The 26,499-nt window shown below is 43.5% G+C and overlaps 1 protein-coding gene across 2 annotated transcripts in view; it reads left to right on the plus strand.

Annotated features, from left to right (window-relative positions):
• Myo16 (myosin XVI) overlaps nucleotides 1-26,499 on the plus strand; it is a 366,311-nt gene that overhangs the window by 74,209 nt on the left and 265,603 nt on the right. For both annotated transcript variants that reach the window (XM_052162641.1, XM_052162640.1), the window contains exons 4-8: nucleotides 10,606-10,714; nucleotides 18,603-18,727; nucleotides 20,097-20,222; nucleotides 22,684-22,759; nucleotides 25,195-25,348. In XM_052162641.1, coding sequence (XP_052018601.1) covers nucleotides 10,606-10,714; nucleotides 18,603-18,727; nucleotides 20,097-20,222; nucleotides 22,684-22,759; nucleotides 25,195-25,348 — 590 coding nt within the window. The remainder of the gene's footprint in view (nucleotides 1-10,605; nucleotides 10,715-18,602; nucleotides 18,728-20,096; nucleotides 20,223-22,683; nucleotides 22,760-25,194; nucleotides 25,349-26,499) is intronic.

Below are 26,499 nucleotides of genomic sequence, written 5' to 3' on the forward strand. Positions count from 1 at the left end.
ATTTTCTAAGCTTTCCTCAACGTACTTGGTATCCTAACCTGGATGGTTCAAGCCAGGAAGACATGAGTCCTTTTGAAAATTCTGTGGGGCTTCATCCAGGAACCTTCCTTATCTTTCTATTGTGACTTTGATAAAGTTCATGACAATGCCAGGTTTGTGTTCTATCCACTCCTCTGGTGCTGTGTCAACGATCCCATCACCCCACTCCATGATATCTAGATTTTCTCATCTGAAGAACGGTTCAAAGTTTGCACTTTACATTTTGGTCTGTGATCTATTATGAATGAAACTTTGTGAAGAAAGATGTGTCTGCTATGAGACAAGTTACCCCTAGGAAGAGAGCTGTTATCAGAGAGGTACCAGCAAGACTCTATAGGCAGCTGGGGTGGGGCCCTGAAGGGAAGGAGATCCTTCAGTTCCAGAGAATAAATGGAGGCTTCTGACAGTGGTATCTGAAGAGGGGAAAGTGCCACACAATGTGACCCAGCCTGTGTACTAGGCACAAGGCACTGATCTCAGTAAGGTGGAAATTCAAAGTTGCCACTGGTCTGTGCAGCAGGGAGCGGAGCAGGCTTGCAAGGGGTGTGAGAAGAAAGCCCCTGACAGCTAGCTGCATGCTCAAAGTTCTCTGGGGTAAAGACTGAAGGATAATGAGGCCTGCTGTCGGGGAAGAGCAGAGGTGAACCTGTAGTCTGGTTCTTTTCACACCAATCTCCAACTTCCCCGGCACTAATTGTCGACAGAGCTCTGTACTGTACCATATAGCCTTTATTTCTAACATGAGGACCCTCTGTCTGTATCTACATGGCTCTGTCTCTCTACCTTCTATTCTCATCTATTTATTGATCTGTGCATTCCCCACCCCCACCCCTCCCCACCCCACCCCCACCCCCACCCCCTACCAAGCAATATCACACATCTCAATTATGTTGATTGACAATGAGTCTTCTGGTTGCATGAAGTCAGCCTTCCGACATTTTCTCCTTTAAGTCCTTGCTGGATATTTAGGTTTCTTTCCAACTCTGTAAAACTTTGTCATCAGCTTGTTGGGGTCTGCCCAATATTTTTCTAGAGTGTCAATTTGGATTTTATTGATTGACACGTTGGGAACAACTGTCCTCTTGGCATTCCTACCCATCTCCGCAGGCTATTTCCCCATCTGTGCATTGGGTGTCTTCCATCTCTTCTTGTCTTATAAGCACTTTGTTAGATTCATGATTTTGTTCTTATCATAATTCTTATCCCAGAGTTCTAATAGCGACAATAGTGTGGCTTATGTTCAGCCTTCATATTTGCAGAATGGAGAAACAAAGAAACTGGTTACTTTCTCTCGGGTCTTTCCATCCTGAGCTCTAGACATTCATGGGGAATGTAGACTTCTTTAAGTTTGGGGTTTGGGACTTTATGTAAACGTTCGTTTCATTTGTGAGCACATACAGTTTTATTTCTCTTTCACAGGCTGTTTGCCTCTTATCTCCATTTTATGTCAGATTCCATTAACTGAGGCATTTGGGGAAAGACTGAGGGGAGCAGACCCTTGTCGTGTGCCTGATGTTACTGTGAAGTTTCTACCCTCGGGCCATTTAGTACAGTGTTAGCTATGTTAGCTGTCAAGGTGCTCTCTGACAAACAGACAGAGTCACACTTTATGTCTACTTACTGATTTTCCATAAACAGATGCTGGATTGTACCAAATACTTCACTAATATCCCCTGATATGAGCATTTGCTTTTTTTTAGCTTTTCTGCCTGTTAATGTGAGATATTGCATTATTGATTTTCAAATGCTGAACCTCTGGCCAGATTAAGACAAAGATACAAATTATTATTTAACAATTTTTAAATGTATGTGTGTCTACACACATGCATTTAAAGTCTTAGTTAAGGTATTACTGCTGTGAACAGACACCATGACCATGGCAAGTCTTATAAAGGACAATATTTAATTGGGGCTGGTTTACATGTTCAGAGGTTCAGTCCATTAGCAAAGCAGGAACATGACCTCATACAGGCAGGCAGGAGGAGCTGAGAGTTCTACATCTTCATCTGAAGGTTGCTAGTGAAAGACTGGCTCCCAGGAAGCTAGGAGGAGGGTCTTATAGCTGACATCCACAGTGACACACCTACTCCAACAGGGCCACACCTCCTAACAGTGCTACTCCCTGGTTCAAGCACAGACAAACCAAGCACGTACAAATGTGTATGTATGTGTGGCCTATGTAAGCTTATATGAACTTTATATACACAAGTACATTAGCCAAGGCATGCCTGGTTCACTCAGGAGCTGGGAGAGGCAAGAAGGTGTCCTTCTTAAAAGCAGAGAAGGCAGAATTATACCAACAGCTCAATGGAGTCCTGCTTGGTATATGATTACTTTTATGCACTGTTTTATCAATTTGTTAGGATTTTATTGAGTATTTGTCACCTGAATGAATGAGAGTCTGTAGGTTTAAGCCTTCATTCATCTTCGTCATGTGGTAACACTGGCCTGATAAAATGTGTAGAAGTTTTCCATCTGCTTCAGTACTCTGAAGGAGCCTGCATAGGACACTTGTTTTTTTTTCCCTGGAGGATTTATGAAATTCACCATGAATCAACCACATCCTCATGATTTGGGTTATAGAGATTGTTAATAGGTTTAGATGCAACTGATGGCCTGCTTCTTTAATTCTGGGGTAGTCTGTCTTTTAGGGAACTAGTTCATTTCACTTTCACGTCAGTTATAAACTGTGGGTGCATGGCTGTTTATAATGTCCCTTTTTATTCTTCATGTCTGCAGATCTCTAATGGGAACCCTTTTATTTATGACACCAGACTCTATCTTTTAGTGGCTAAGGAGATGACCCAGCAGTTCAGAACACTTACCTTTCTTTCAGGATATCCTGACTGGTTCCCAGTACACACCTCAGTGACTCACAACCACCTCTAACTTCAGTGCCAGGGAATTGAGTCTCTGTTTTGGACTCCAAGGGAGCTTAAATGCATATGATACACATAAGTACACACAGGCACATACACATATGTGAATGTGTGTTTTAAAATAAATAAGTTTTTAAAAAAATAATAATTTGTACTTTTTCTTCACTGGCCAGAGCTTGACCAATTCCATGGACTTGAGGTCGCTTTCATAAAGACATTAACTTGATCTCAGTCTTGGAGGCTCCAGCGATACAAGCTAATTACCCCCAAACTGCCACAACGCTTAATATTACCACTCTGGGCTAGATTCCATATAAGAATTCAGAAAAGGGCTATAAACATTTAGTGCGTTTTGCTGGGCACAGAACACCGCCTTAGTTTCCTGAAATAACAGAGTCTACAAACTGTGGCTTTAAAAAACAAATATTACTTTCTGACACCTCTAGATGTCTACAGTCAAGGCTCCCAAGAGAATCAGGCATACCCTGTTTCTTAATGATATCAGCCTCAGCTCTATTCCACCTTTCCAGCTCTCTGTCCCACCCAGTCTCTGTCTGTCTCCATTCAAACAATTCTCTTATTAAACACACTGGCATCTTGAAATAATGTCTCTCACTGCTCCAGGATCACTTCCTCTGAACTAGCATTGTCTGTGATGACTATATAAATGAGGTACTAGGGTTAGAGTTTCAGCACACCATTCTGGGGGGCATGGCATCAAACTCACAATGGGTAAAACATCCCAGTGCCAGACTTTCCATTTTCAGTAGATTTGTAATTATCTAAAAATGAGAAGTTACCAAAAAAATTTAATCACATAGAACGACGTGGCATTTTATCATTGCGGTTTCATTATGACTTTTACTAAGCTTTCAATATTAATGTGACAAAGAATTATTACTAAGTAAAACCGTGCACAAACAGAGTTGTTGAGATTAAACTGTTACAAAGCACAAGCCAATGAAATGTTTATTGGTCCCTATGTCATCTGGCATGTACTAAACAGAATCTCATTTACAGGAAATGATTTATGTGAGTCCCAACTGTGATACATCAAGAACAAAATTTAGGACAAATTTGGAATTAAATGTCTTTCCAGTTTCAATAAATAGAGAGTAAATGTAGTAGGCCCTGAGCACTCCGCTGTTTGAAGAGTCCCTTTTGATTCCACACATAGGAACTGTAGCACCTTCACTTCTCTGATGATAGACAGCAATCATGATGTGCTTCATTTAATTTCTTGAAAGAAATATCAGGATTTGCCTTGCAGTTTATGTTGTACAAATAATTTTTTGTTTGCCTGGGGTTTGGCCCAACAGTAGAGTTCTAAGTTTGTAAGTAGAATACCCAGGGCTGGATGTCCATGCTGCAAAGAAAAGGTACTTTGGAGCTTGTGATGGTTAGTTTCATGGCCAAAGTCTGGAACAACCTGAGCATGGAGTTTCAAGGAAGGCCTGTACCTGTGGGCTAGGTTGTCCTGGTGGTTGTCTGCAATGGCTTTAGGGAAGTAGGAATAATCACTCAAAATGTCAGTAGTACTATCCCAGGAGCTGGTCCCTGGCCTGAACCAAAAGAGATGGACCTGAGAACACATATTCATTTGCTGGCTTCAGAGCACGGATGTGGCATGACCAGCAGCTTCAAACTCCTGAGTCCCTCTCTTCTTTAATGTGCTTTAGACAGAGTATTGTGTTGTTGCAACTAGAAGAGAAAGGAAGGCAAACTAAGAGTGTCTTAGTCTGGAAGATTCTTTCAGAATGAGATGGACAAGTGCTCTCAGAAGGCATGCGACATCTGGTGATCAGGTGCAGGATGTGAAGTATGGGGCCATCCCACACACAGCAGCATGCTTGCATGCATAAGCACACACACACACACACACAAACACAGATATAAACACACAAATCTTTATGTCTCAGGTCATGATAATAGCATCTCATGTAAACTGCTTCTCCTGCGTGAAGAGAAGGTGTGTTTTCATCCGCCCACACACACTGGTTTCCTAACCCACACTTTGTCTCTTTGTGGACATGATATATTGTTGATTCAATCGCGTTACCTTTTATGCTTGATAACTCATCCATTCCATTTTGTGCTGTCCTGATACTTCCGGGTGTGGGACCATCCAATGGGCCATGATAGACTCCCCCAGGAGCCACACTCCTAAAGAAAACTCACTCTTCCTCCGCAAGGAGCCATCTGCTGTCAAGAGCTTCTCAGCTGTGGGTGGGGCTATAGTTCCTTACATGGGGCACTGACTGGTTTGAGCCTGTGCAGAAATACATCTGCCATGAGATGGAGAGAGCTGTCATGCCCAGGCGACACCACTTTCCCCTAGTCCTCCCCTCCTCTGGCTCCTACAATCCTTCAGCCTCCTCTTCCTCAGGCATGGGTATGGCATCTCTGTCCTGTCTGTGGTTGAGCCTCCACACTCACTTCCTGTCCACAGCACAGAGACACTTCTCTGATGAGGACTGAAAGCAACACTAACGCTGACGCAGGACTCTTCTGCCTCTGGCTCTACAGCAACCTTTGGAGCTACCTGAAAACCCCTCATTTTATATATAACCCACTCCCACCTATTCTGCCTCCATTCCCCCCCCCCCCCCCGGGGCATCTATCGAGCCTTCATAGGACTCAGAACCTCTCCTCCCACTGATTCCTGACAATGCATTCCTCTGCCACAATTGTGACTGGAACCATGTGTACCCCTTGGCTGATGGCTTAGTCCCTGGGAGCCCTGGGGGGTGTGATTGGCTGACATCATCATTCTTCCCATGGGGCTGCAATCCCTTCAGCTCCTCTTTTCCTTCCTCCAACTCCTCCATTGGGAACCCCATGCCCAGCCCAATGGTTGGCTACTAACATCTGTCTGCCTCTGTATTTATAAGGCTCTGGCAGGGCCCCTCAGGAGACAGCCATATCAGGCTCTTTTCAGCACGCACTTCTTGTTGTCCATAGTCGTGTTGGGGTTTGGTGACTGTTTACAGGATGAATCCCCAAGCAGGGCAGTCTCTAGGTGGCCTTTCCTTCAGTCTCTACCCCACACTTTGTCTCCATAATTGCTCCTGTGAATATTTTGTTCCCTTGCTCAGAAAAACTGAAGCACCCACACTTTGGTCTTCCTTCTTCTGGAGCTTTGTGCGAGACCCCAAATTCTTTTTTTCTTCTTCTTCTTTTGGATTTTTTGTTGTTGTTGTTTTTTCGAGAAAGGGTTTCTCTGTGTAGCCCTGGCTGTCCTGGAACTCACTCTGTAGACCAGGCTGGCCTCGAACTCAGAAATCCGCCTGCCTCTGCCTCCCAGCATGCTGGGATTACAGGCGTGCGCCACCACCGCCCGGTAAGACCCCAAATTCTTAAAAAAGGATAACATCCAGTTGTTTTAAAGTATATTTAACATGTATGACATGTGTAGCAACTCCTAAGACTACTCTTTGTTATACTAAAAAGTAAATCCAAGTTTCACTATTCCTGGCTTTTCATCTGAAAATTTTATTTCAAGATCTTCAACTCTCTATTCCTTTAATTCTCAGGGTTTTCTCTTTCTTTCTTTCTTTCCTTCTTTCTTTCTTTCTTTCTTTCTTTCTTTCTTTCTTTCTTTCTTTCTTTCTGTAGAATCAAATGCACACTCTGACATATTACAAAGTGTGTTCAGTGTTTGATGCTATCCTCTAGGTCCCTCACAGAAAGGCTTGCATCAGTATCCAGGGAAACCAAGTCACAAACACATCTCCATCTCGACTTCATATGCACGGCTGAAATCTGTATCCATGTCTAAGAAGTAAAAACTGAAGAATGAAACAGCACATTTTCAAGTATCCCAAGTGCATGCACTGGAAGGTTATATTTAATTTATATGTATATGCCGTCATTTTAAATGCACAACATCACAGATGGTATTTTCAGTGAACTGAGTTTCTTGCTTACTTTCACGGCACAAAATTAAGTTGATTTGCTATTCCTGAGTGTCTCAAACATTTTTAATAGGAGAAACACAATGCTGTACAACACAGTCAAGTCAGTATGGATTGCATAAGATACAGGTTAGACCTTATGATGGTAATAAGAAAGATCTTCTGAAATTTTCAAGAAATGTTTCTACTTTGTAGTCAATCAGTTACTTTAATCTGATGAGACCCGCTATCACTCCTAGGTCAGCTGGGTGGGTAATAAAAAAGTCAGTCTTGATTTCACTACCAATATTTAGCTTCAAAGTACAATAGAAATAGAAAAGTGGTCGTGAAAATCAGCTCATGCAGGGAGGAAGGACGCCTTTGTTCAGACCTGAGTGGAATAATGGGCCAGTCTGACTCTGAGCTGTTGCAGGCATTTGAAGAGCACCAGGAGACCTTCCTTCTCACAGCCTGCATATTTCAGTGGGGAAAAGTGGGGGAGGTTCCAAGGCATTTATAATTTGATTTGAACAACAGAAAAGCTTTGTTTTCCAAAATATTGCACACCAGCCTGCCAAGGAACCTATATCCCTAGCATAAAAAACGCCCCAACATAAGAAAATGGTACATCTCAGAGCTGCAGTCCTGCAGCAGACACACAGGCCTCCTCCAAAGAAGGGCATGGTGGAACAGAGCTTTTCTTTCATGATGAATATATAGCTGTTTCAGCGTATGGAAAGAATTAGGAAATTTTGACATCAAGAATATCAGGCAAAGAAATCTGAAGCACAGAGTGCTTAGAGGACCATCGATATGGGACCCAACCATCATGATAAAACATTCCAAAGGCCAGCCATTAGGTCTGTGCAGTGAACTCCAGACACTGAGGTTTTGGTTGACACTCCCTAGGCAGGTGAACCCTGGGTGAACACTCAATATGTCTGTCACCACAGACACAGTAGACATTTAAATCACTCTGTGCATCTGTAGCTGGGTATTGCTGGTTTCACAGATGTCTGTTTCTGCATGCCTGCTTGTTTGCAGCTCTGCAATAAAGCTCACTCTACACCTTTCCGGAAGGTGTTCAGTAAGGTGTGCTAGCCACTTTGCTGGATTTTTCCCACATAAGGACATAGAGCTGTTCTTACACAAACAATCCTGTATCATTAATACTTTTCTAAATACAATCAACATTATTTCTACAGTGACCCTCTTAGCCACTGTCTATGTTAGGGTTTCCATTGGTGTAAACAGAGACCATGACCAAGGCAACTCTTATAAGGGCAACATTTAATTGGGGCTGGCTTACAGATTCAGAGGTTCAGTCCTGGATCATCAAGGCTGCATTCAGGCAGGCATGTTGTCGGAGGAGCTGAGAGTCCTGCATCTTCATCTGAAGGCTGCTAACAGAATACTCACCTCAATGCAGCTAGTAATAGGGTATTAAAGCCCACACCCACAGTGACACACCTACTCCAACAAGGTCCCTTACCCGCATACACAAACCATCACAGGCACTTCCTTAGTGATTGATGGAGGAGGGCCCAGGCCATGGTGGGTAGTGCCACTCTGGGCTGGTGATCCTGGGTTCTATAAGAAAGCAGTCTGAGAAAATCATTTGGGGCAAGCCAGTAACAGGACCCCTCCATAGCCTCTACATAAATTCTTTTCTCTTGGGTCCCGTTGGAGTTCCTGTCCTGACTTCCTTCTCTGATGAAGAGTAGTGTGGAAACATGAGCTAAACCGCCCCTTTCCTCCCAGCTTGTCTATGGTTGTGCTGTTTCATTATCACACTGGTAGTCCTAACAAAGACACTGGCTGGATTGAGCTACCTCATCCCAAAGCCTATTATCTAACTATCTAGGAAAAATTAGAATTTTATTTCATGTATCAACCTAGTAGACAGAGAGCAAAGAATCCATGAGAAAGTAAACATCATAGACTGTGCCTTGGTTTCTTTTTCTGATGCTGTGATCAAAACAAAAGCGACCTAAGGGATTATTCCAGCTCACAGCTCTGTGTTACAGGCATCATGGCTCGTCCTGACTCACAGCTCTGTGTTACAGGCATCATGGCTCATCCTGGTTCACACTGTGTTACAGGCATCATGGTTCATCCTGGCTCACAGTTCTGTGTTACAGGCATCAGGGCTCATCCTGGCTCACACTGTGTTACAGGAATCATGCTTCATCTTGGCTCACCCTATGTTATAGGCATCATGGCTCATCCTGGTTCACACTGTGTTACAGGCATCATGGCTCATCCTGGTTCACAGTTCTGTGTTACAGGCATCATGGCTCATCCTGGCTCACAGCTCTGTGTTACAGGCATCATGACTCATCCTGGTTCACACTGTGTTACAGGCATCATGACTCATCCTGGTTCACACTGTGTTACAGGCATCATGACTCATCCTGGTTCACACTGTGTTACAGGCATCAGGGCTCATCCTGGCTCACACTGTGTTACAGGCATCATGGCTCATCCTGCTCACAGCTCTGTGTTACAGGCATCATGGCTCATCCTGGTTCACAGTTCTGTGTTACAGGCATCATGGCTCATCCTGCTCACAGCTCTGTGTTACAGGCATCATGGTTCATCTTGACTCACAGCTCTGTGTTACAGGCATCGTGGCTCATCCTGGTTCACACTGTGTCACAGGCATCATGGCTCATCCTGACTCACAGCTCTGTGTTACAGGAATCATGGCTCATCCTGGCTCACCCTATGTTACAGGAATCATGGCTCATCATGGCTCAGTTCTGTGTTACAGGCATCATGGCTCTTCCTGGTTCACTCCACTTTCAGTCTTTTCAGTCTGAGAACCAAAATTCCTACCAATAATTTTAACTAGAAATACTGAATGTATATATTCACACATATATGAGTGTGTGTGTGTGTGTATGTGTGTGTGTGTGTGTGTGTGTAAACTTGTAGCTAATAAGAAAGAATAAACTGCCAACTTTGAACAAGAGAACACTGAGAAGGACAGATATAGAGTCAAGGAACAGATCCTGCATCTGCGGAAAAAGGATAGAGGCTCAAACCATGGCCTTGGAAGAATGATGGCCGCCATGGCTGATAAACACTTGGGTCTCATTCAGAGTCATGGGAACTTCTTGTGACTGATTTTCAAGGGCAAAAGAAAGTCGCCCACTCTGTGGATAAACATGGGGTCAGGGGGAGGTATGCACAGTGAGGCCACGTGGGTTTAGTTCTCTGATGTTCCAAGATCTAGAATAGACTGTGATTCTTGCTAGGAAACAGTACCTTGTGAAAGCAAAGCCAAGCAGGAGCTGTCAGCACAGACTTTAAGTCAGAACAACATGAGGACTGCCCAGGTGGATCCCTGAGGAAGACAAAGACTGACAAAATAGATTTGGGGGAGATCAGGACAAGCTCAGCTTGCTCATGGAGACCTCACCTGTAGACCTGGACACTTCAAGAATGCAGACACAGCAGCTGGCAGCAGAGAGCCACCAGTACTGGTGGGCAGGGCTCTGCCACTACTCACTGAATAAGGCTTGTGCTTAGGGAAGAGCATTAGTGGGGGGGGGGGTCAGGGAGGGGCTGTGATGTCACAAGACTCAGTGGGGCATTTTGCAACCTGAAGTCTCCACAAATTATTTAATGTATTTGCCTAAAATAATTGTGATTTCCTCCAAAATCCCTCGGCACTGTGTCTGCTAAAAACTATTTCTGTTTCTGGGTCAACAGTGAAGGGAACATTTTAAATGTGCTTTTAATCTTAAACACTTAATGTTCACTAATTTTTTTTGTTTGTTTTCGTATAGGCTGGAGCCAACGTCCTTCTGCAAGATGTGAATGGAAATATCCCATTAGATTACGCCGTCGAAGGGACAGAATCTAGTGCTATCCTGCTGGCCTATTTGGATGAAAATGGTAGCCCAATGCTTCCTTTTATAAACTCTCCATAAAGCAATGCATTGGTAGAACTGTAAATATGTTCTTAGAAAAATACATATATTATTTCAGACTGTGCTATTCACCCTTGAAGGTATAAGGCAAGGCAGTTTTCTACCCCACCTTTTATTTATTGGTTGTTTAGCAAAAGTTGACTTTTGCAGTCTGGCTGGTACCTGCTGGGGAACAGTGAAGGAGCCCCAAACAGATGCCTGGGGTCCATAATTGCTAAGACTGGTTTTGTAATTATGAGCTCTCCTCCCTGGAGATAGCAAGACAAGTGAACCATACAATTGAATTTTGAGCTAATGAGAGCAAGGTCACCTTTGAGTGTACCCTCAGTGCCAGGTGAGCCCTGCAAGCCAGTTCGTGGAGGACTGGAGACAGCAAGGGCAGTGTGTGTATCCCAGAATTCACAGCAGCATTTAGAAGCAGAAGCACCATGAGATGAAAGCCTAGGATTGGAGAGAGGGCTGGCCTGAAGAAATGGGGCTGAGCCCTGTGTGTCACTCACCAGAACATTAATGACTTATCCCCCACTGTGAACCAGTGAGTCAGCTCAGTGAGGGGGATGGGAGCCACTGCCGCACCTGGTAGTTAAGCTTGGAAGGGCAGATCAGGCCCCTCCTCTTTTTTGAAGATTAAATGTAAATAACTGCTCTGATAGTCAAGGACCTTCAAGGTTTTGCTGACCGGAGACAAAGTTCTGGAGTCTTCAGAGCCTCTGGGGATGACGGTGCTCCATTGTTGTCTTTGGAGAAGCACTTAGCTCATTCTCAGCATGCTTTGCTTCCTCCAGCTCATTTGTCTCAAAGGTTTATTTTGAGGATGGCATAGAATACTAATTAGTGCTTAGCAGTCCTGATTTCTTAAGGAGGAACTAGTCTCATTAATTTAGAAAGCAAGGCAGGAGTGATTGCCCCCGAAGTGAAGGCCACCATCTTGAACTGCCTACTCAAGATCTGTGTAGCACAGGAGTCAATACTTTTCTTCAAGACCCTCTAGACTCCTGAGCAGGAGAACTCCCTTGCTGGCTTCAAGAACCCCGAGCTGTGACCCTCTGGAGAAAAGTTAATTGGTTCTACCAGGAACAAAACTCCAGGTGATATGAGTTTCCCAGTGGGCAGTTCAGGACTCAGACCTTTGAAGTGCTTCCCAGGCAGGACAGAGTTCTGAGCTTGTTTGAAAAATGTGGGAGAGCCTGAGGTTAACTTCTTTGTATTACTGAAAAGTGACTGGAGAACTCTTTATGTGGCACGTTCTTATCAAGACATAGTTAATGCTGGCTAGAGTGAGAGGCAACTCAGTGAACTGACCTGTGCTGGTTCCCCACACATGGGGACCTCCAAGTCCACCAACTTGGACATGTTAACTGTGTGCAGCATGCTGTGTGTACTTGGAACCACAAAAAGGAGGTTTAATAATTCCCGTAGAAATGGCCAAACAAGACAAGAATAGCAATATCCCTGGGCATGTCAACATGTAAGGGGAAAAGTCTCAGGATCCCATCTGTCTTAGTCAGGGTTTGATTGCTGTGGACACCATGACCAAGGCAAGTCTTATAAAGGACAGCATTTAATTAGGGCTGGCTTACAAGTTCAGAGGTTCCATCCATTATCATCAAAGTGGGAGCATAGCAGCATCCAGGCAGGCATGGTGCAGGAGGAGCTGAGAGTTCTAAAGCTTCATCTGAAGGCTGCTAGTGGAAGACTGACTTCCAGGTAGCTAGGGTGAAGGGTATTAAAGCCCACACCCACAGAGACATACCTACACCTTCTAATAGTGCCACTCCCTGGGCAGAGCATCAACAAACCACCACCCCACCCACCCCTAAACAAAGCACTACAAGGCAATTAAAAACTGCTGGGAGGAGACTTAGGAATGAGCTCCACTACTGGTAGTCCAGTGCAGAGTAGTCAGCCTTGGCACCATATACACACAGACATCAGAAACAGACTCAGCAGGTGTGTGTGTGTGTGTGTGTGTAAGTACATATATACACATATATGTAAGTATATACATACATACTACATACATATATGTATGTAACAATAATATTTAATGAAATTGAGACTATCAAATTCTAAATAGAGGGGGCATGGAAAGTATTTAAATGAGAGTAGCCAGGAAGACTAGAGAGAGGGAAAAGAGGAAGGGATTTCTAAATTTCAATATTCAAAACCCACCCCCAATAATAGGGGGTTAAAAATAAAATTCGGGCTCTGAAGAGACAGCTGAGTGATCAAGGGCTCCTGTTGCTCTTGCAGAGGCCTGAATTGGATTCCCAACACACACATTGGCTCAGATTCATTTGTGGATCTAAGGGATCTGATGCCCTTTTCTGGCCTCTGTGGGCACTGCCTACATGTGGTGCATATACATACATAAGCGCAAATACAAATCACCCACACACATAAAAATAAAATTTTAAAACTATAAATCACAGACTGGTGGTGTAACTCAGTACACTGCTGGTTCAGGGTCCAGTACAAGATACACCAAGTGTGGTGGAGCACAGCTGTAGTCTATCACTTGCAGGTGGTAATAGGAATACTGGAACACTGAGTTACCTTTGGTTACATAGTGAGTGCACATGAAACTCTTTCTCTAAAATAAACAAATAAACTACAAAAGAATTAAGTCAAATAAAACTCCAAATGCTGAAAGAACTGAACTGTACCTCTCTCATTCAGCCAGAGAATCTTTGCTAGTGATTGTCTTTCCTTTTCTTGGTCCCCTCCCTCCCAAGGCCACAAAACAGTCTCAATGTCCATCCGCAAATGTGTTAGCATTGGTAATAAGCTTCCAACCCACCAAAGCATATTGTTTAATAGGAAAGCTTGGTTTTTGCAAAATCAATATTTGTCGTCAAATGCAAAAACAAAAGCAACTCTCTTCCTATGGGAGGCGAATGCTGGTTGGGAGAGAAACGAGAGATAGTTCATGACTCTGCTTCCAGGAAAAGCTGTCACCACTATGGCTGTCATGATTGGTTTGTAAAATGCAGGTTTGCTGGAACGAACTCAATTTAATATCTCTTCAATTTTTAATTCTGTTCCGTGCTTGTCACTGCTGCTGCTGTGATCCGGCCCCTTCCTGCACCCGCCTCCCCTCCTGCACAGCTGCTGTGTCCCTGTCAGAATCCCTCCTGTTTATCGGTGTGTGTTGCCTCCTCTGCCATAAATGCTGTCTGACTCCATTTATCCCTGCCCCCTCACTGGAGCACCGGGACTTATCTGCTGTGGCAGCAGGGACCGAAGCCATCAGGAGTCTCTAATAGGCTAGGATGACATCTTTGCCTCTTGTCATTTCTACACCCACCATTCTTTGCAGGTGCTTTCGATCCTGGGTGCACCTAGCTCTGCAAAAATCCCTGTTTCAAATCAGATGTACTGTGCTGTCACAGCAGAGCACAGGGGGCAGAGGGGCAGAAGACATGTGAACAAGTTGATTACATAGAAAGTCTGTGTTGCAAAGTTCTAATTGTGCTGTCACCGTAGACTTACACTGTAAACAGGCCACAGCAATTAACCTCAGCTCAGTGCCTCTGGTTCCAGGACTGTGAAAGGAGACCAGCGTGGGAGCTGATTGAGCATTTGATGAATACCTCATCTTGCACAAGGCAAAACAGCTGGGCATGCAAGGAAAGCAATCCATTCTAAGATGAGCCTCTAAGGGAAGGGAGAGCCAGGGCAGAGCTCAAGGTGGCCAGGACAGAAAATAGGCATAAAAAAATCTGCATTTCTCTGTGTGTGTGTGTGTGTGTGTGTGTGTGTGTGTGTGTGTGCACATACACATGACCACCCATATCTGTATCCATACATGGAAGTATATATATATATATATATATATATATATATATGTATGTATGTATTTTTTTTGCATTTGATGACAAATATTGATTTTGCAAAAACCAAGCTTTCCTATTAAACAATATGCTTTGGTGGGTTGGAAGCTTATGGAAGCATACATATATATATATATATATATATATATATATATATATATATATATACACACACACACACATACGCATCCATCTACCCATCTACCTGCCTACTAGCATCCATTCATCCAGCCACCTGTGTATACATATATGTATATATGTGTGTATATATATATATATATATCATCTATCATCATCTATCATCATCATCATCATCTATCTATTATCATCTATCATCTCTCTATAACTATCTACCTATCATCTGTCATCTATCATCTATCATCACCTATCTATCTCTCTATCAATCTATCTCATCTATCTTTCTTTTTATCTACCATCTATCTGTCATCTATCTTTCTATCATCTATCTTTTTATCTATCTATTTATCACTTTTCTATGATACTTTTCTACCTCCCCTCCCCTCTTTCTACCCTTTTAGGGACAAGTAGATTATCTTCCCTATTCCTCAACCAAATGATGCTCAGCTTCCTGCCCACCAAGAATTCCCCTGCAGTTGTTGCCCCTGAACTGTCTTTCAGGGATTTACTTCTCTGTTCTTTGAAACAAAATTTCTGTGACGTTGCATATTGTCGTGCAATAACAAAGTCTCTCCTGATGCTGTCTTCCCACACTTTCCTCCCTCCTGGTGAAGCTTCCTCTGTGATACCGTGGGGTCCCCGCTCATTCTCGGCTCCTCACCTATTGACTGTTTCTGGTGTTTGACCTCGAGAAGCCTTCTTCTGGGACAAGACGATATGGGTACCGAGCAATCTCACCCTTTGCTTGCATTGTCTGCTCCCCAACTCAGAACTGTGGCCCAAGGTTCTTCTGAAATCTCTGATCCTGCATGACAGTTTCTCCTGCATCTTGATTTGGAGGTCAGGGGGTTTGGGACAGCTTATCCCTTGTGGAAGATCGCTCTCTCTCTCTCTCTCTCTCTCTCTCTCTCTCTCTCTCTCTCTCTCTCCCTCCCTCCCTCCCTCCCCTCTGCCCCTTAATTTACCACTACAATGATCTGAATATCATATTTTTGCCAGCCCTTCTTGTCTAGCTATCACTGAGTCTTATGGCACTTGCTTTACCATCAGCAGTAGAGGAGTGTTCCTCTTTCTCCACATCCTTGCCAACACCTGCTGTCTCCTGAGATTTTAATCTTTATGCTCTAAGATCAAGAATTGACAAATGGGACCTCATACATTTCTTTTAATATTAAAAAAAGAGAGAGTGGAGACTGAGTCCATTCACCAACCCTGACAAGTTTAAGAGTGGGAGGAGGGATCCTGCCATATTGGTTGCTTAGTTCAGAAGTTAAAGACACTTGATTGATGTGCGGTGACAGAATCTGTGTTGTATTGGCTTAACAAAAAGGGACTTTTTTTTCTTTTCTAAAATTATAACAAAAAAAATCTAAGAATCACACTTTCTTTGGCAACATGTATGATTCAAAATTGAGTTTAAACCAATATAATGTCAAAATGTTCCCCTGTAGTATCCTGGTAACAGGAATGAGAAATAGGCTGTCTGCCTCACTGTGTTGAGTGTAGCCGGCCTTCGGTGAGGGGTGTCCTGCCTCTGTGTTTCAGCCTGTGTGTTCTGTGTTTGCTGCACTCTACAGCCAGATTCAATTTTAATTAGATGTCTAGGCTCCTGTCCTGGAAGGGCACAAGAGCAAACACTGTGGAATTTCACCAAGTTCTGGATCCTTGCAGGTTTTTATCACTTCCTTTGCAAATCTCACTGCTGACATCCATGGAGCATTTCTGAAAATTAAATCACATGTCAAATTCCATCATCCTACAAACGAGAATGAAGTGACAGTTTTAGTTGGTTCCCACAGACCTCAAATGCCCCATTACAAAAGGAAGTCCGTTAGTTTTTCCAGCATGGTATAGGGTTACTTGGTGATCCGGTAAGGTGTGGCCAGGAACATTCTGGTCTGGGTTTCCATTGACACAGCTCTGTTATTCTCCAGAGTAGTGATCAACCAAAGCTCATTTTCAAGAACTCTTGCTAAACAGCAAGTATTCTTCTGTTAATTCACTCCAGTAAATGATAAAATAGCATTTGCTGTCCCATTCTTTTCAGAGGATAAGTTGCCTCTCTGTAGTGACACAGAGCAAAATTTATGTGCACAGCTGTAAAGCCAAGACAACAGGCCTCTGGGCGTTTCTGCTCATTTCCCCACTCAGGTTCAGAGGTAAGCCTGTGGAAAACAGTCATGGGGAACCACTGAGGAAAAGACGTGCAAACGGCCCTAGTTACTACTTACTGACTGATAGTGCACTGACCTCTGCCCCTGAGACACATGTAAGGAAGCCCCGTGCAGTGGCACATGCCTTTAATTGCAGCACTCAGGAGGCAGATACAAGCAGATCTGGGTCAGAAGCCAGTTTGGTCTACAGAGTGAGTTCCAGGACAGCCAAAGCTACACAGAGAAACTGGGTCTTGGAGAAAAACAAAACCTGTGAATTGTGACACTGGCCCCTTGGAATTTGTTGTTGCCCCAGTGACTGAGGATGATACTGAAGCCACAACAGTAAAATGGCTTTCTCAAAGTCACTAGAGGAAGTGAGTGTCACGCTGAGCGTGCAGGAGCGTCACTGTAGGAATGGTGTTTGTATCAGCCCTAGAATGCTTTCCTAAGACACAGAGTATGTTCATAACAATGGTTAGCTCACAGCAGACACTTACAAGTAGACAATCTCTCACTCTCAACACCAGCAGCACCAACAGCACCATCACCGCCACCACCAGAACCCTCACCACCACCATCAACAACATGATTATCATCAACCATCACCAACTATCAGCAGCAGCACCAACATTATCCATCATCATCATCACCATCACCACCACCACCAGCACCACCAGCATGGACACTGTTTTCTTTACCTTTACTTGGAAGCAGAAGGAGGAACTATAGACTCCCCTGTTTGGAACCTTATTATTCAAATGAATGAGGATCATGAAGCTCAGACACCATCCTCAAAATTGAACCAGAAATTGAATATGTCTCACCCTGGACATATCAGATGCATGGCTGCAGTCAATGACTGTGTCTAAGAAGCCGTGTTAGGAACAAGGGATCCATAAATGCAAAGACAAGTTAGATCAGGATTGTGCTATTCTAAAATCTCAGGCAGGAATAAACACTGATGAAGGTTGAGAGCTGGTGTAAGGGCACGTGAGCCAATGCTGTCTGTCAAGGAGCTGCCGTCTCTTCTCTCAGTGGTGGGTGTGTGTCCTGACATGAATAACCCTGACATAGCCCTGACCGGTTGAGTTGGAGCAGTCTTCTAAATTTGTATCCTGAAATAATTACACACATTCAGGAAAGTTCCAGAGTCCTGATAAGGGATCCCCAAATACGATTTGTAGCAGAATTGTAACACCAACACCACCAATGCTGTATAGAATATCCATCAGAGTTCCCTTACAGGAGTGAACGGTGCTGTGAGCTTCATGCTGTGTTCATATCGTGTTGGCTTCTCAGCAGAAGCAGTTTTGCTTGTCCAGGACCCTAAATTTATAAGCAAGTATTTCTGTGAAAAAAAAAATCTAAGCAAAAACAAACAAACAAATAAAACAGCAAAACCCTGATGGTTTGGCATCTTCTTCCAATCTAATTTAAGTACGTGAAGATGCTTTTGACTAATATATGTGGGCAGTTTACACCAACATACTAAGTATATTAGTCATGTACGAACATGTACAAACCTACACAAACATGGGGTAAATGACCAGTCAAATACTATGTTTTAATAATTATTATTAGTAATAGGCAGGCTATAATTATTATTAGCAATAGGATATGTTCAAAGATGAGCAGGTTTCGAGGAGGAGGGTTCTGAAGGAGAAATGTGTTAAGAAACAACCTTGTCCTGAGTCCCAGTATCTGCCAATGGGTCTTCTTCTCCCAGGGGTGGACCTCAACTCGCTGCGCCAGATGAAGCTGCAGAGGCCCCTGAGTATGCTAACAGACGTCAGGCACTTCCTATCTTCAGGTGGAGACGTCAACGAGAGAAACGATGACGGAGTGACCCTGGTGAGTCCACTCTTGAGCCTCGGAACATTTACATAGGGAGCTGAGGTTGATTCTAAAGCATGCAGTTGGATACAGTTTTCTGTTCAAAGGGTGTTTCATCATAAAATAATACACATATACTCTTTGAAGATATGTTGGAAAGCATAAATATATAAATAAGAGAATATGAAATATTTATAACACAGGCCAGAGGAGGCTGGTGAAAATGTGTTGATATTTTTTTAACAATTTCTCCATATGCCACTCTTAAAGATTTAAAATAAAGGTTATATGCTCTCTGTGGACCAGGAATCTGCAGGATGGCTGGTTTCCTTCCCAGTGTTTCCTTTAGCTTTGCTGTTGGTTGAGTTACTCAGTGAGATTTGATGACTTGAAAAGGACAGAGCTCCCGAGCACAGTCTGCATGGCCTTGGTGACAGGGCTTGCAGACACCGCTGTACATTGCTCTAAACATCTGTCCCACCTCTTCAAAGTCTCGTCTGTGTCACCCAGAAGGAGTTGACCAGAGCCCTTCAATACACTTTGTGACTAGATAAATTGTTTCCATTGTGACTTTAGTGACATCAGGGCTGGACCCACTCCCCAACACTTTACCCATCAGCCCTGTAATGTCCCATTCTAGCTCAGGTTCTGGGCTTCTAGTCTTTCCCATGACTGGAACCAAAACCTATAGGAGCTACCTGCTTGGGCTGTTTGTGTTCCCATCTATATGCCTCTGGGCTTCCGGTTACTGCTAATTCAGAGACACTCAAGTGCTGCTGCATACAGGTGCATAGCCTGTCCTAAAACGATATTAACCAGCTCAGAAGAATCTTGAACACTTTTATCTTAACCTCGTGTGGCACCTCTCATTAACAAACTATACCTAGGACAGGCAGTTTGGCTAAGACAGACCATAAAGTTTCACCAACATACCAGGAGTCTCCAGAATGTCTGCAACACATTTTCTCCTTCTCTGCCTTTGAATCACCCTGTTCAGCACCAGAGGTGGTTCAAGAATCTGAGAGCCACTTTGACAGGTGTGCAGGAGACGTTAACCATGGGTTTAGTGGGGTGGCACCTTCAGCAGCTCAAGTGACTGTCCAAAGAGCTCAGTGGGAAGTAGAGATTAACCGGGAAACTGCACACAGTCAGTCATCAGGGAAGCAACGGGAAAACATTATTTCTTCACAATCTTAGCGTTTCTTTCACAATGTGGCAATGATGACTTACACAAAATAACAAAACTACATGCCTGAACTTTTAAATTTCATACTGTCATGTTTCAGATCCAATGCTTTATTAAATAGCTCTGCCTAAACTGTTGAACAAAATAATGGTGTGACTACTTTTTCACAATGGAAGAATAACAAACACATCTATGTTTCAGCTACACATGGCATGCGCCAGTGGCTACAAAGATGTGGTATTGCTTATCCTGGAACATGGTGGAGACCTCAATGGGATGGATGATGGGCACTGGACGCCCCTGCACTTAGCAGCCAAGTACGGCCAGGTAAGGCGATTTTCTAAATCCTTTCTGAAATATTATTGAACAATTAATGAAAGAAAACTTTATACTTAATTTTGATTTCCTTCCAATTTATATGATAATCATTATACAGTTTGACTCCCATTGGCGTCGTCTTACTATCTGAGTAATTTAATAAGAAAAAGTATTTACTTTCCCAAGGGCACAGGAAGCTTCACCTCCTTTGAGCTCTACATCACAGCTGAGCTGACTGGAGAAGCCCTCAGCAGCCCTAAATGTCCTTCACAGAATTAATGCAGTTTTCATACTGTAATGTGGTGAGCCAATTATGCGAGTCTCTTAGTGTTCAGTTTGTTTTCTGCACTTTGTAGATCTAAAGTGAAATTACATTTTATATCCCATTTTGCTCTGTAAATTACACTTCATTTTAATGAATAAAAGATGTTGAACTAACATCCTGTGTGCTCCTGTGACCAGTTACACACAAGAACAGCATTTTCAATGACTAGATATTTGTTTTGGCTCAAGGACACTGAAGGGTCAGTTCATCGCTGCCTGGTCCACACACTCAGGCAGAACACAGTGGTAGCAGAAGTGTTTGACACAGGGGTATCATCACTGTACGCTCCCGAACTGCCTGTTCCAATCCCATAAGTGAATTGAAGAACTATAGGAAAATGCTTCTCTCTGACTTACAATCTAAAAGAACAAGAAAATGAACAGAGCAGAATCTTTACTTCCTCGTGTTAGTATGTCAGTGTGTGATAGGTGTGATAATTCAACAAAAAACTGTTTCCAGATTTGCCTCCTTCCAGAAATGACTCCTGAACATCTTGTAGTTAATGACCACAGCTCCCCAGCCATAGCTCAAACCAGCCCGGAAGCAGGCAGCTCTCTTTGTACAAACAATAAAACATTTTATGCAGTGTGCTCCAGCTCACTGCTGCACTAGGCATGTGGTCTTGGCATGGAGGTGGTGACCTGAGTCCCTGACCTGATACCTTGTGGTCCAGTGAGACTCTCAGGCAGCAGAGCCTGAGGCCACAGGCTTCGGTATCTACCGACTCTACCCACCTGATTCGTCTGCTCACACAGGCTTCCCACTGCATTTACACATGAGGAGCCTGTCAGCTAGTTCTGCTGTCCAATAACTGATCTTATCTACAAGAAGTGTTAGGAAGGAAAGCAATGTTCTTGTTTAAGACGCCTTTCCAGAGAGATGTCTTTCCTTTCCTGCTGGGGGTGCAAATCTTTTTCAGTGTTTCAACAACCATTTGGCTCATTTTTTTAAGACAAATATTTTGTATACTCTTTGGTTTCTAAGACATTTAAATAGTATGTATTTTCTGAATGTGACTTTATTCCAAACTATCATTTTCACTAATTATTTATTCACTTTGCAGCCCTCTGCCTCCCAGTTCCCCCTTATAACTCACCCCCCCTTTCTTCTCAAGGGGAGGAACTCCTGTCTATCACCCCACCCTGGTGCATCTAGTCACTGCAGGACTAGACACATCCTCTCCCACTGAGGCCAGGCAAGGCACTCAGTTAGGGGAGCAGGATGCACAGGCAGGCTACAGAGTCAGGAACAGCCCCCACTCCAGTTTCTGGGAGACCTGTATGAAGACCAAGTTGCACTTGTGCTATATATGTGTAGGTGGCCTAGGTCCAACCCATGGATGCTCTTTGGCTGGTGGTTCAGTCTCTGGGAGCCCCCAAAGGTCTAGGTTACTCCAAACTATTTTAACGTCAACAGTTTAGCTTGAATATCTTTGTACAGGGAGCTTGTTTTTCATATTATGGCTGGTAAGACTAACAAAATAGTATTTGCATTCTGGAACCAGATCGCTTCTGTGACTTTGATGAATGGCTAAAGAGAATTTAAAAAAACAAAATGGAAGCAAAACACCCAAAAGCAAATTATCTCTCCACAAAACATCATAAAAGGAAAATTTAACAAAATTTCCTTTTCAGATCCTTGGGAGTTAAACCCTGTTTATTTATATATTAGGATAAATAATTTTTCCTAATATATAAATTTGGAAGGCATTTGTCTGACATGTTCTGAGAAGAACGTGGGAATAGTAAGAATACCAAGAGCAACAATACCCTCAGTCTCCTGCCACGTCAGGCGTCTCTAGCAGGCAGCTATCCTGTGCATTAATTGACCAGTTCTTAGTACCCTGGGTACTTACTGGTAGTCCTCGGTGCCCTGGGTACTTACTGATTGTCCTTGATGCCCTGGTTACTTACTGACTCTGGTACTCAGTGCCCTGGGTACTTACTGATTGTCTGTGGTGCCCTGGGTACTTACTGATGGTTCTCAGTGCCCTGGGGTACTTACTGATTCTGGTCTTTAGTATCCTGGGTATTTGTTGACCTATCCTCAGCACCCTTGGTATTTACCAATGTGATCTCAGTATTCTGTGTACTTACTGACGGGCCCTGCATAGCAGTGCTGATCAAAATTGTCTTTATGCTGCAGACAGCCCTGGTGAAACTCCTCCTGGCACATCAGGCAAACCCCCACCTTGTGAACTGCAATGGGGAGAAAGCATCAGGTAAGTGGGAACAGGCTGGGAGCCTTTTTCTTTTGACATGGACACTACTCATTCAGTGCTAGTACAGCCGGAAGTATTTTAAACACACACACACACACACACACACACAGAGCCAGGGTTCTCCCCACTGCACTGTGGGTTGCTGATGGCAGCGGGGAAAGCCAGTCTACCCCCACCTTCCTTTCACATAACTGTTGCACTGAGCAGCACATCACCTCAGAACCTCTGTTATCTCACTGGTTATTTTGTTGCCAGATGCTTGCCTATTCTGATACTTATTGTAACAATGTATTCCGTGTGAATATTTAGACTTAAACACAAACTCATAGTCTGATGCTAACTCAGATCTCCAACCTCTTTATTTCAGAAGGGTAAATGCTTCTGAAGACTTCTGTAATCTCCTTTACCACTAATGCGCTCCTGAATCTAATGCTCTTAATTCTATAGTTTTTAAAATTTAACATCTGCTACTTCTCATTGCTGTTTTTGAGATATTAATAGGAGGATTAAAATAACAAAGAAATGACTCCCATCAGAAAGTATAATGGTCAAAAATTGATCTTTAGAACAAAATAATTTTTTTCTCATACCTGGGCCGTTTCTAACTTAAAATCCCTTCACATTTCAACTCCCAGTGTAATTGCTGCTAAGAGTGAGTGAAAACCAGAACGAGGGACTTGCCCTCTTATTTTTATTGAAGTTAAATCGCTTCCTGTTGGTTGTCTTATTGTGTCTGCTAAAATAAAACTAAGATCTAACAAACACGAGGGGACATTTCTCAGTTGCCTCAGACTTTAGGGTTAAGCAAATATTAGTGAGAGTAAAAATCTTATCATGAATGGAGATTGTTTAACTTAATTTAGTACTTTAAACCTAATTATAAGGATTAAAAAGCAGCTGATGCATGGTATGTACCTATAATCCTAGCACTTGAGAGCAGAAGCTGAAGGATTGCTGAGTTCAGCGCCAACCCTGGGTCATATATTGAGTACCAGATGAGTCAGGGTTACACAGTGAGACCCTGTCTAAAGTACATCAAACCCAACAAAATAATAATAAATAATAATAATAACTTATTCTAAATGTAGCTTTTTATCTTAACACATTTGCTGGCTTTGTGTCTCATTGGACGGTTCTGTCAGGAGATTTCATGATCAAATGCCCACTCTCGGCTGCTTCACAGACCAAGGAGATGTGACTGACCCTTGTTCCTATGCATGCTTATCCCGCCATCCTCCTACTAGCTCATTTGAGGGCTAGTGTCATGTGTTACACAGCCAATTCCCAAAGGTAGCTGACTCTCACGGGGGCCCAGGGAATGATCCAGCATCTGGCCCAGCTCCAGCCCTGGCCAGTTTCGCACATTGCACAAAGATTCAGACAGCCTGCTCTGTGCTATCCCTGCAGAGTCTGACATCTTCCCAGTTCCTCGTTTATAGAACCTTGGCAGTGAGACACAGCACTGGGCTTGGCATAGAACCTCAATATGAGTGTATTCATTAAATGAAGGTGTTCCCTATTTGGTGCACTTGACCCATCTAGGAGAAGAATGAGCCAGGTAAATAAAGTGCCACATAAAGATGCAAAGAAGCACCTTGTGGCCGAGACAGTCACCATGAATGTCATGTCCCATGATTTCCACTTCCCCAGGCCTTGAATTTGGGAGGACAAAGTAAATGACATCTATGGTAGTCTGAAGTTTAGTTTGTTTAAGTTTACCAGGAATGTAGCCTTCCAGGTGAGGCAGCTGAGGTCTCTTCTTCCTTCCCACTACTCTGATCCTAGGCCAGTCAACAGAATACTGGCAGTAACATCAGCTCATGTTCTAATGACTTTGACAAGCCCATAAAGCCACTTGCCTCAAATGTACAGACACTTATGTCTTCCAGATGTAGTGAGGATGGGGGAGTGGCTGCCTCCACTGAGCTCTCAGCTGGTGTCAATGCAAGTCTTCTTGAGATTCTCCAGGTCTCACTGACAGTTATTGATGGTTATGCATTCGAACGATGCATATCTGTATAGTGGCCCAAGTTAAAGACTCACAGTGATAGACACTTTGAATAGAACAGAAAAGGTCATGGCCAGTGGCCAGAAGGACTACTCTGTCACAGGGAGGAGCTACAGTTTGTGTCCAGAGCCAGTGGAATGTGCACACATAATTTTACAAGTTTAACTTCCCTGTGACTCTTTGTTTCCCCACTATTACCCAGTGCATATTTATACTTATTTCATGTGTACTTAAGTGCATCCCTGGTGTATGACAGGGTGGGCTTGGAAAATGCCAGACTCGATTTTCTCCCGTAAGCTTTTGCTGTTTCTTGATGGGCTTGGTGTATCTACCAATCCAGTATTAGTTCAAGGGTGTCAGAGTTATAAGAGGAAGTGCTGCCCTGCTCCCCCACTGCCATGTCTAACAAGCTTACTGCGTCTTGTAGACATTGCTGCCTCTGAGTCTATCGAGGAGATGCTGCTGAAAGCCGAAGGCACCTGGGAAGAGAAAATGAAAGAGTCTCCGTCTGTTCCCAGCTTAGTGCAGGAGGAGCTGTACGATGAGATCCTTCACGACCTCCCAGACCTTTCCAGTAAGATGTAAGTACTTTTATCCCAGTGGGCCGCAACAGCAGGCAATCTTCTGGAGGCCAGCTGTCTCCACCATTTCTCTCGGGGTCACCCACCATTGCATAGAGAGAAGCTCCTGCCTCTGCCCAAAGGTTTACAAATATTGTAGCTGTTTATCAGCCTATTTACCAAATAATAATAGTAGTAGTAGTAGTAATAATAATAATAATTGATTGCTGAGGATGAGTTCAGCATAACTGAAGACATTAGCATGACCTCAGAAGGCATCACTTGATCTGCGATCAAGGTGGTGACCTCCAGTTGCCCTGATGGCAGTGTCCCAGTCATTCTTCTAGAGTTTAGCTGAACTCATGTAGGCTTTCCAGTGATTATCATAATGGCCAACTGTTCTGAAGCAGCGAATGCAAACACGCCTTATTTTTCTCCTAAATATAAATGCAATGAGTCTACCCTATCAAAAAAGCAAAAAATGCTTAAAACTGTTGGGTGGTGGAGTGAAAATACCCATTGCTTTCAAGGTCTAGGAAAGTAGCACCACGTGTTGCTGATAAGGAAGACAGCCAAGGTAGCTCACTCTAACTAATGAACTGGGGCGTACGTGCATACTTGACTAGTAATACGATCCCCATTTTTGCTTTGAATCCTTTGGCTTTTCAGTGTGTCATATGAACCCTCATGAGCTACCCTAGATAGAAAAATCAAAAAGCCCACTAAGAGTCAGTATGATGGGAGAGAGAGGCCAACAGGGACTGCTCGTGGATAAAGGGCATTCTGACAGGATGGAAGTGTGGTTTAAAAAATAAAAAACAAAAAGGTAGCTGTGTGTGACTGTAAGATTCACTCTACCTTAGCCTCTTGTTATGCCTTTCCAAATATATAGACAGCAAAACATAAATAGATTTGAGGCTGCCAACAGCCCATCATGCATGGAGGCAAGGATCATGGGGCCCTGAGCACACCTGAACAATGGACACCTCCTGGAATATGGAGGAGGGACAGTCATTACTCTCAGTGGTGTACCAAATAGTGAGCTCATTCTGGCTCCAGTGGAGAAGTTAAGACCCATGGCTGTACAGTCCTGGCTAAAATCAGTGAGTCTCACATACCACACAGCAAGAAGGTGTGTGGGGGGGAAGGGGTTCTGTGAGGAAGAGAGGGGT

This window comes from Apodemus sylvaticus, chromosome 18 (assembly GCF_947179515.1).
Source record: "Apodemus sylvaticus chromosome 18, mApoSyl1.1, whole genome shotgun sequence".
NCBI lineage: Eukaryota > Metazoa > Chordata > Mammalia > Rodentia > Muridae > Apodemus > Apodemus sylvaticus.